Source organism: Boleophthalmus pectinirostris, unplaced genomic scaffold (assembly GCF_026225935.1).
Source record: "Boleophthalmus pectinirostris isolate CB_2022bp ecotype Guang Dong unplaced genomic scaffold, ASM2622593v1 HiC_scaffold_3, whole genome shotgun sequence".
Classification (NCBI taxonomy): Eukaryota; Metazoa; Chordata; class Actinopteri; order Gobiiformes; family Gobiidae; genus Boleophthalmus; species Boleophthalmus pectinirostris.
In genome coordinates this window covers 40,912,712-40,923,900 of record NW_026571299.1, presented here as the reverse complement: position 1 = coordinate 40,923,900, position 11,189 = coordinate 40,912,712, and the positions used below count along the sequence as shown (strand labels likewise).

Sequence of the window (11,189 nt, the reverse complement as noted above, 5' to 3'; positions counted from 1 at the left end):
ATGTGCAAAATACACAGTCAATTTATGCAGTATAAATATTCAATTTAGATGGAATTTGCATTGGGTATAAAGCAGGAGCACTCACCTAGAAATCCTGTTAGTACCTGCTGTGCGCTGGCTGGCATCTCCCAAATAAGCAGCGTTTGGCATACACTTGTGTAATTTAAAGGTTAACTCACATCTGGAGAGCCCTGATTTGCGATTAGGCCCAAGAGCGTGCTGACTGACTGGATTAGGCTTTTAATGCAATATTTGGTAGGATATAACGTTACACCTTCTGTAAGACATGCTGACATCCACAAGGATTTTTTACCCTGCATGCAGCAGTACAAGTTCTGCCGCTACAATTCTCTTGGGAATACTAAGTGACCTGAGGCAGACAGTGGGACATTTTTAAAAGTTATTTAGTCATTAGTAGATTTATAGGTTTAACATAATTCATTATACATTTTATCAATTGTATGCATAGACTGTGTTTGTCTATGTGTGCATATATAATCTATAATCAAAATCGAACAATTACAACTTAAATTAAAGTAAACATTATTCTAATTTTGTAATGATTTTTTGATTATTAATTGACCTAAAGCAGATAATCTTTTCACTGTGTATAACTCTGAATGACGGAGTACACTACCATCTTGTGGAAGCACAATTTTCAGAATATCGAATTCAGAATATTGTAAAACAAATTATTAGCGGTGCCATAGCAATAATGTTTTATCTTCAAACAACTACGGTTTATTAAAATTTAATGTAGGAAGTAGAATTAGTGTACAGTTCGTGAAACAACCCCATACATGTGATTTTTTATTATACTTACTGTAATATGGCATGAATTTGAGTGATTTAACTTCTGAGGTCAATAAATTTTTTTTTTTTAATCTCGTACAGAATGTTTTTAGGAGACTTCATATGTGCAAGTTTGTCTAGGCTACTCATAAATACCTTAAATTTTGCTGTTGAAATTATATTATGTACCAAAAAGATAGCATTATATATTTTATATATTTCCGAATATCCCATTGACTAAGCAATTGGTTACAGCTTATGTTAGAGCTCCCTCTGGTGGTTTAAATCTGCTACTTAACACAGCACTAATATGCATATCTGTACATTTCAGCCAACTGTGTCAGGTTAATTTACACTCTGGCAATGATAATGTTTACTGTCTCATTTGCCATATGAAGTGGAATTAGGCACAATGTGTTTAGCAGACGAGGCAGTTAAATAGCTGCTCACTGTTGTGTTGTGGATCCCCCGCCGCTCCCCTGATTACAGACAGTGGTTGCTTCACGGCAGCCAATTAAAATCAAATACTATTCTCTCCCATATTACCACCACTGTATTTACTGTGATCACATCCCTTCAGCTGCATCATTTTACATAATCAATGCACAAGCTTTTCATCTGTCTGCCTGGTTGGAAATACAGCCCCTAAAAAGCCTGCTGTTCTTACCTTTCTGCCTGGTAACAGTCTGGGGTGCATGATAATAATGTGCCACTGTCAAAGGAATTTTTTTTACACCTCTCATTGTTAATTACCACTTAAGTTTCCGTTCCTCTCAGTTGTGTCTCACCAGAGCTACTGATGCTATTCATGATTAATGGTTTACTTTCTTTCATAAGTATGACCAAATTATTAACCACACACTTGTATAATTAAAATACAAAACAATTATTAATCAGAAAAGGAATTGTTCTTGTTTCTGACCCTCGATACAAAGAGCTCACAATTGATTGGACTGAGTAAATTGATTTAAAAAGAAAATAATCATTACAGCCTCAGCTAGAACCCCTGTGTATAAAAAAAAAAAAAATCTGATTCCACTTATATTTATTAGTTATTTATTTTTGCTTATTACATTATGCAAAATATATTTTTTAATTCACTGTAGCTATGCCATCAATATTTTACTCGAGTACAAATATATCCTACTAAAGTCTGTTTTTAAAAAATTTATAGAGAAATTGTAGTTTAAAAACACTACTTACTTTTTATTATTTTAAGGGAACTCTGTGAGACAACTATTCACATCTTGTACTCCTTCAGTATGGTCAGTCCAATTAACTACTGTTAGCTACACAAGATACAATTACAAAAACAATGTATCATCTTTAAATCTTTATAACTGTCTGGGTGGGATAATTTGAAGATTGGCCCAGACTTCATTCACTCTGGAACTTATATTCACATAGCTGGCAAAACAATAATTCACCCTCTAACTCATACCCAAAGCAAAGCAAAGCAAAGTGTTATCACAGTAATGTCCAGTTACCATTCGTCTGGTTTAGTGTCTGAACTCAAATCTATCAATAATTGTAAATGAGCTATCTAACTATCTCAGGCAAATGTTAGATAACAGAGGGGCAGAATGCAGGATCTAATATTGATATTTTAATGTAATTTAAACTCCATAGCATCAAGTATTTTCCATTGTTACAGTTTAACAAGAAAGACTGAAGGAAAAGTAAAGCACTCGCTGGCTTTTTTCACAGTTTACTTTAGCAGGTTTTGGTGCTTTAAATCTAAATTAGAATACCCAAAATAACTACACAGCCCCTTAGAAACTGGATTGCAATGATTCACATGCAGCTAGTAAAAATTGATATTTATTCAAATATTAGGTGTAATGAGAGGAAATGTATTCTGGCCCACTCTGTGTTTTTGGATCATAGCTGCATACTTATGTGATTTCTGCAGACACCTTATGTGCTCTGTTATGGTTGTGTACGCCAAGAGAAGTTACACATCGTTTTGGTAAAGTTAAACATTAGTCCCGTAAGAGTCAGAGGTGTAAGTTATAACACGCTGCCTGCTGTACTGAAGCAGACGCCTGAAGTGTTGTGATCTCTCTCAGCAGGACCTTTGTGCCTAAGTGCAAGACACAAGTGCCAGACATACAGGCCGATGTGGAGAGGTGTAAATTCATTCTCATTAGTGTCACAAGAGGGAGGCTGCTGTTGAACTGCGTGTATGCTGACCTGACAACTTTACTTTGAATCGAATGCATTTCTAAGTAGACCAAACCAGATTGCCTCAAAGTAAATTGTTGGTGATAAACTCCACCGTGCAATTGTAATATGAGGCAAACAAAATAAGTGCTTCTTAAGAATTGTTTGTTGGCCATCTGGAAATATTTTTAAAGGAATTATGTTGACAAGACCTGATGTGTTAAATATAATTTTAAAAAGGCACAGTTGTAAAAGCCCATCTGTCTGTGTAAATAGGCATTTCATTTAGCATTCACACTAATCTTTGCTTGCGATATAGAACAGCACTCCTTTTCCAAATTCACCCTGGACAGCCACTGTGATTGGCCGCCCAATCAGCCGAGGAGCCAGTATCACAGATGCTGTCTCTCTAACTAATTGCATGAAGGCAGCGCGGTGAGGAAGGCGCAGGTGCTCGTTCTTGTTGTGAAGTGACTTTGGCGCGTTTTGCCTCCTTGTGTTTTGTGGAAGTTCTGACCAAATATTTTCAGAGGCATTCTTAGCTGGAATTTGATTGCATGTTAAAGTACAATTGTGGTGCAGGCGAACACAAAGGGTGTGTTAACAGTGGCATTGAAAAGAAAAATCACACTCATCAAAAGGAAACACTACTTTTATTAGCAAGGCACAGTGAGAGCCAGCTGCTCTTTGGAAGGATGCTCAGAGGCAGTTACAGCAGAAAATGAAGTTTAAATGAAAACCTGCTATTTTATTAACAGTTCTTCAATTTATACAGTAGTACATTGCATAACCCCCCGCAAAATCCCCAAATACATTCAAAATCTATTGCATAAATCATTGTGCAAAATCTTAGTGTTAATTACAATATTGTTAGCCCAAATGTCAGTTCCTTATACAAATAAAACAGAATACAAAAGGCACTGTTGAAAATAATCAAGACCTGAATGAAATGTCCTTTAGCGTAGCAAACATCGTACAGTATATATTTAAGAAACCATGAGGATGTTTAAAAAGAACACCATTATCAATTTGTCAAAACATCAGGCAGTTATGGACCCTCAAATGCATATTTTGTAATCACATGAAATATTTTTTTCTAAAGCAACCCATGCTACCTCTACAAAAACGTACATATTTCAAACAATAAACAAAGATGAGATGATTACAGGTAAAAGCATCACTCTTTCTTTCTTGTGCACAGCATTTTTGCATAGTTATTTTGACCATCCATTTAGGTAGCACTCTCTCAGAGTAGTGTATAGTAGATATTATAGTACCTTTTACTATCTGCAGTGTTGCTAATACCTTCCCTTTCAACATGGGGACTGACTAGTGAACACACCTAGCTCTTGGCCATGTTCCCATATATGCATTCTCTGGAAGTATTCTAACGTCAGGCCCCATCCTTTGCTCACAGTGAGCACCTTGGTCTTGGGTCAGGTTGGAGATGTCAACAAGCTCTCGCCTCTGGGACATTGCCCCCACTATATGCTCCAGCTTACTGCGGATGGCCGTGTAGTGACACTGGCGCTCTTTGGCCAGTTTATAGAAGCAGGCTTTCAGCTCTTTGTCTTTGGCTTCATGGTTGAGGAGTTGCTTGGTTGGAGTTTTGCTCTGGATTTGGTTGCTGGTCTGCACATCACTGTCGGCGTACACGAAGCTGGTCTGGGTAGAAGTGTGGCACGGCTCAGTGTCATGACTCACTATTTTGGTGCTACCAGCCAGGATCTCCTCATTCTCCATGTTCTCATTTACAGTAGATACATTTGAGTCCAGACTTGCCTTTTGACTCACCTCGGCAAGTGGCTGAGTTGTAGACTGGTCTAGGGGCTTGTGCAGTGTGCGTGTTGGAGTGCTGGTAACACACACATGCTCAGCAAGTCTCCCCTTTGGCGTAAAAGGTGATGACGGCACAGCTGGTTTTAAGAAATGATGTTCAAAGACGCCACTGTTTCGAACACTTGGGGGTCTGTGGGCATTCAGAGGAGAGGACTGGGCATAGAGGATTCGAAACTCTTCATCAAATTTCTCTGATATCTGACCAGAAAGCTCGACCAGGTTGCTGCTGTTGAGTTTGCCATCAGTCCAGTTGAATCTGAACAAAATAACAAGGGGCAGTGATTGTTAAAGGCACAGTAGTGTATGGATGTGAGTTTTATTTGATATAAAACAGAAATACTCCAAAAAACAATGGTGGGACATATGACCTCTAAGATTTGTTGTTACTTATTTTTAGGAAAAAGGTGTAGTTTCTATATAGAAAACACAGGTGGAATCGTAACTTTGGGCTAATTTAGAATGAAAATTATGCTAATGCTTTGGTAACAACTGGAGTTGGAAACTTGGAAAATTAAAAAATAAAAAATCTGGTATGTTGTTTTAAATTTGGCTGTCATGCTCATTTTCTTGGTGGAATTATAAATTAGAATTGTGTGCTTTAGAAAAACAGGGAGCTGTCCAGACAGTGGCCGGGCTCAGCCATTATACCAAACTCATTATTTTTCCATGCCATATTTTCAGTGGGTTATTAAAAATAGAAGGTACTGTCTGCTTTGTTTAAACCAGATTTTCTGTGGTCTATGAGCATCTATGGTACAAAAATCTGATTTTTGCCTACTCCATAATTATAATTATATTTAGTGCAATGTATTATTCTAGTGTCAAATTGTAGAAGTTTTCCCCTGCTTAAAAAAAAAGGTTGCAAGCTAAATTGCTAAACTAACGGCACGTCAATCTTTGAGTAACACATCTGAATGAAACAGGTTAGAGGTGAGAGTGAGATCTACTCTGTGGCAGACAGAAATACACTTTGAGCTGTTAATGGAACTAGAACAATTGTTCTGACAAAATTCAGAATGTTAGAAAAACAAAGAAAAGTGATATCTCTTGAAACATTTCTACTGAAAATATACTTCAGGAAATAAAAAACAAACATTTATTTTTATGCATAAACCCCTGCATAATGGTCAAACCATGTTTAAATGATAAAATCAATGCTTTATCAGGTTTATTTCAATATTCTGCGGTGGTTTGAAGACAGAAATAGTAAACACAAGTGACAAAATGACTTTAGAAAACATATAAAGCATAGCTCATACTGCCATAGCTATTTGTATTTTATTATTTTTGCATAGTCCATTGTAGTTTTAATTATAAAATCAATGTATTGTTACACATGGGCAAATTGAAATCAAACTGATATTTTAGTCTAGTGATGTGTCTAAATGTCAGAAATTCCTAGTATAGATGTTGTAAAAGGGCATTATACCTGTATGAACCTGTAGCCACTCTGTTTCCATCAATCAGCATAAATCTCTCATGAACCCGGCCTGTAATCCGCGCTCCTGATCTCGTGTAATAAGTGGTGCCAGTGATGGTTCTCACTCTCATTTGCTGGAGGGATTAAAAATGCACAGTGAGAAATAACAGTGAGTAACAGCAGACAGCCCCACCCCAATATATCCCCCATCGTAAAGGACACATTTGAATTTGATGCCATTTGAATGTTGGTGCACACTGAGCCACACCCTGCATTAATGAAAACATACCCGAAGATCCTCCAAGTTAACGCCCAAATTTCGGCACATCTTCAGGAAGGCAGGGGCGCTGGTTTGGTCAAGGAGGAGGTACACCGGCACTTTGCGGCTACAGCAGGCTTCCTTGAGATCCTTAAAGATTTCCAGGTCCGTAAGAGAGTCTGTAACTATTGCGATCACCTGCAGTGGAAAATTACAGAGACAATACAATAGAATTCCAGTCATGGTAGCTGCAGCACACTCCCAGATGTGGCACCTGAATGTGTTTTTATTACTATCAAATGCAGGGCCCAATTCAAACAGACGTGCTGTCAGACACACTCTCCGTAATGTGTGTGCTGATGAGCTTTCGATTGACTGCGGTCTGTTACCATGGCAATAGGCAGCGACGCTTGGTCAGCAAACAAACGACTCTTATACAGAAGACAAGTAGGTGCAGAGAAGGGTTAAACCCCCTTTTTCATTTATTGCATGATTTTTTTATTTATTTTTTGTAGGAAGTAATGGACATTATGGAAATTACATGTATATACTATTATAATTCAGTGCTTGAGAATAATACTAACACTGTGGATTTTGAGAAAGATACAAAAATGTGTGCTCTTTATAGTGGCCAACTAAAAATGGGGATGTTTTGTTACAGTGTATAATGAAAGCTATGTGCTTAGGTTGGTTGCCATTTAGAAAAGAACAGACCTGTTACCTAGAGGAAATGGTATTGTAAAGAACTCAACCTAGTTTCCAAATGTAAGTGTCTTAAAATAAAATAGTCTTAAGAAAAGAAGCAGCATTTGTGGAAAATAGTAGAGCAAGTCAGAGCACATCTGGTACGCAGGCCCTCTGCAGGCCTGAGGTGCTGCTCCTGCTGCACACTCAGCTCAATACTGGAATGCTGAAGTACAAAAGAAAAAGCTCAACTGACAGCTCCACATCAAATAGAACTCATGAATATTCATGCCTTTTCTTCCAATCCTTTTAACCACTGATTTCTTTAAATCAAGATTTCCAAAAATATGAACTTCTAAAAATTGCAATGATCAAACATATTCCATGGAGACATGTGCCATGTATTTTTGGAAGGTACATGGGAGACTGAGATTTTAATTTTCCCTCTGGTGACCACATACACACTTAAATGATGGCATGGCAGTCTGTTAGAGGAAATATTTCCCTACTATTTTTATGTTTTAATAACACTACATTTTATTGTTTTGGTTGTGTTGTTAACATACAGCTTAACCCTCTGCATTTTCTTTCACTTAACCATATTTTTGATAAAATTGTTATTATTTACTTATTTAAAACAAGGGCAGCACACAGAAAACATTAATCTCAGAGAGAAAACATGCTCTGCGCCAGATTTAGCAAGCTATTTTCCATCTGCAGTCCTTGGGCAGGTACCATGGCAGGTACAGGTACAAGTACTTGACCATAGAATACTTGGTGCTCAGTGAGTATGCAATGCAAGAGTTATTTGAAGTAAAAAAGAAATGCATTTGAATGATCTACTTCTACTAACTACTTGTCCAATATGAGTACTTTTAATAATAATAATATAATATTGTTATTATAAACATATATTATAAATGCTATGATTTTGTTTAGGGATGCAAGTAGGCCTACTCTATGTCCAATCTTTTCATTCTTCAACACAACAGTGGCAGGGTCTTAAGGTGTATTAGGTGTATTATAATGTCATGCATTTTGTTCTCAATTGCAATTTTGACAAGTTTGATATGTGAGAATAGGCCTAATATGGTAGGCTAATCTCAAATATTAGATCTCCTTTTATTTAGGCTTTAAACAGTCCCATGACAAGTGTTTTCCTAAAAATGTGCCATTATTAGGCTATATTATTGGCTATGACATAGCCTACTAATGGTTTTAACTTTTTACCTCTCTGGCACTCCGGATCATGCGTCGAGCCGCTTCTTTGCAGCTGTAGATGGATTCTCCATAACTGGGTTGGAAGTGTGCCACGGCCCTCGTCACTCCCCGGTATGATCCCGCAGTGAAGGCTGGCCAGCCAAGCTCCAGTAGTGGCGGCTCAACATCAGACACTTCGGGGAAATACGTGACCGATGAGCAGTCAACAGAGCTGTTCACGGACGCCTCTAGATGCAGGTCGTCGCCGTTCAGCGATACGCATGGAGGGGCCACACACGCGCGCCTCACGCGCTCGATTTCTTCATCCGATAGAAAGTTTGGAATTTTCTCCTTTCTGAGAAAATCCAAGAAGCGATCCACACCCCCTGACAGCAGTTCTTCTAATGCTAGCCTATGTCTCTCATTGTAGACGTCCTTAAAGTCTTCAGCATTTGCTTTGGAAGCTGTAAACACAAGAGGAGAGTCATCCAGGCACTGAGACAAGGCCATGTTGCAGAACTCCTGTTCCACGCAGGTAACGTTTGACCTCCACGCAGATAATTTGTATTTGGCCCCGTCCCTTCGTTCCTCCTCGTCCTGAATAGGTATTGGCTGTAGTAGTTTTGCCAAACGTGTATGGCGTCCTACGGCTCGACGAGTGGCTGTGTCAGTCTAATGTAAAGGCAGTCTCATTGGCTCATTCGGAAGCAAACAAGTCCCGTGTACGTCCCACCGCTCTGCCCTGATCCGGTTACAGCGCACAGAGCAGACAGAGGCACAGAGGGCTCACTCCGCTGCAAGCGCTCACTCTGACCACGTCTCTGCGTTACTCAACATGTGGCCCAAACCCGGTCTGTACAGTCGAACTGTAAGTATGCTACAGTCGACAACACCCAAGATGTAATAACAGTGTTCTAACAATGTTATAAGTGAGTTAATGCATGTACAATGTATCCAAATCTAAACAATGGAAACTTCTGGACATTGCATAATGCAGAAAACCTTTAACTGACAGGTAGATGCTTTATTCCATTTCATGTTGGCTACATTAATCTGGTACTACGTCAGTTATGCACATAGATACTGTCATATAGGGAAGCTTTTCTTTATAAGCAATTGAACTCAAATAAAATAGCATATAGGCTACAAGGTATTGTTTATGTTATTCTATAATAGGCTACTTGCAATATTTGTATTTTTTGCTTGTTAAAAATCTCTATTATCATGCCCCTCTTTGTTCCACTGTTACAAATGTCTTCCACAGTAGTAGAATATATTAGTGTCCCTACTTAACAGTCAAACCCACAAAATTGTAGTCTGTGTTTGTTTTTTGTTTTTTTGGTTGTTGTTTTTTTTTCATCTTTTTAAATACACATCATTGAATGATTCGATATAGGCATATCTGTATAAAATTATAAAAAATACATTGTCTTTATTGTTGAAACACATTTATATAAATATTTAAGGTTGTTAGAATAGATGACAGTGCTCATATCAAGACTCAGTAGTCATAATGAAATGCTGCATGATAAGTGATCAAATCAGGTACATCCTGTAACACAGGTGTATATGTGCCAAAACTGGCTGGTAACAAGGAAGCCAAACCAGTGGCTGCAATGAAAGAATGTAGCTGAGACGTTTTATACACAATTAATTATGGATCGACTGGGTTCTGTATATCTGGTGTGCATTAAACATTTACTCTTATATGGATACAATTACAGAAATGGATCCATCTTAACGAGACTGATAGTTACACAGACATGTCTCTAGCCAGTATTTTAGTCACTCTGTACCCTTTTTTTAATTATATAGTACTTTTATCATCTAATGTTTCAATTTCTCATAAAACCTAATGAACAGGTAGGGGCTGTACCAAGGACAAATGCATCCCAGTGTGTCCCTGGATGGTTTGTTTAATAGGATTACAGGGCTTTAATTCTGTCGCTTTGTTCAAACTATGTGTCCTTCTGGTTTTGAAGTGTATTGACTGTTTTGGCACAGAACACTACCAGATAAAAAGAAAATAACATGTGCCCAAACCACTTTGCAACATAGCAAACCAGCAGCATGAAAGCACTTTATTTTTATCATTTTTTATTTTTCATTCCATTATTTCAGAGTCCTGCTCTAGAGGCTAAAGGTCATCACTACTGACCCAAGTGCAAAAGCACAAAAGCCTCAAATTTGAGTTTTTGCAGATTGCGTCGTTATATTCCTTAAAAAAAAAAAAAAAAAAAAAAAACTAAATCTCATTTGTTTCCACCCACAAGTTTCACTGTGCTATTGATACAATTAAATAGAAAAAAATCACGCAGGACAGTCAAGACATGCCAATTATTGGTGCAAATTATAAAAAACTGTGGTACATTGGCTTTTGAGTAAATGCACACACCCAAAATCACTGTCAAAAAAGCACAATGGAGTGAAAATACAACTTTGCCGTACCAGGATTTGTTCAGAGCGTTTAGGAACATTTTGAGGGTGCACTATAGTTTAGCCTACACTTCGCATCCCGTTCTGCGCAGACCGGAACAAAATCGGTTTCTTGGTGTCGCTTCTGAGTGACTCCTCTTCCTGATAGACGCTCTTTGTTTGTCTTGACCCTACACAGCAACAGATAAAGGCGACGTCTGAACTCCAAGAGGACAAAGTGGGAGGGTACAGTCGATGCACGTCTCCCCAACGCACAACATATTTATTAGACATCTAATGAATCGCTGAACAATGGGGTCTGTGTTGCGCATAGGCTACTGTACGCATCTTTAATAACCAAAAAAGTGTAACCAACCTGTTACCACTAAACACAAAGTACACGTGGTACTAAGCTTT

The 11,189-nt window shown here is 38.1% G+C and overlaps 1 protein-coding gene across 1 annotated transcript; it reads right to left on the bottom strand.

The window, feature by feature from the left end:
• Positions 1–3,589: 3,589 nt before the first annotated feature.
• fam83d (family with sequence similarity 83 member D) lies at positions 3,590–10,786 on the bottom strand. The gene is made up of 4 exons (XM_020935900.2): positions 8,388–10,786; positions 6,504–6,671; positions 6,224–6,348; positions 3,590–5,050 (listed from the first exon to the last, which is right to left on the bottom strand). The coding sequence occupies exons 1-4, from the start codon at positions 8,865–8,867 to the stop codon at positions 4,285–4,287; spliced, it is 1,539 nt and encodes a 512-aa protein (XP_020791559.1). The 5' UTR covers positions 8,868–10,786; the 3' UTR covers positions 3,590–4,284.
• Between the last annotated feature and the right edge of the window lie 403 nt (positions 10,787–11,189).

Excerpts from the sequence above, each read along its gene's own strand:
- fam83d (XM_020935900.2), bottom strand. The coding sequence starts at position 8,867 with ATGGCCTTGTCTCAGTGCCTGGATGACTCTCCTCTTGTGTTTACAGCT. Across the intron at positions 6,349-6,503 it reads TTAACTTGGAGGATCTTCGG|CAAATGAGAGTGAGAACCAT; the intron begins GTATGTTTTCAT and ends TAATCCCTCCAG. Across the intron at positions 5,051-6,223 it reads GTGGCTACAGGTTCATACAG|ATTCAACTGGACTGATGGCA; the intron begins GTATAATGCCCT and ends TATTTTGTTCAG.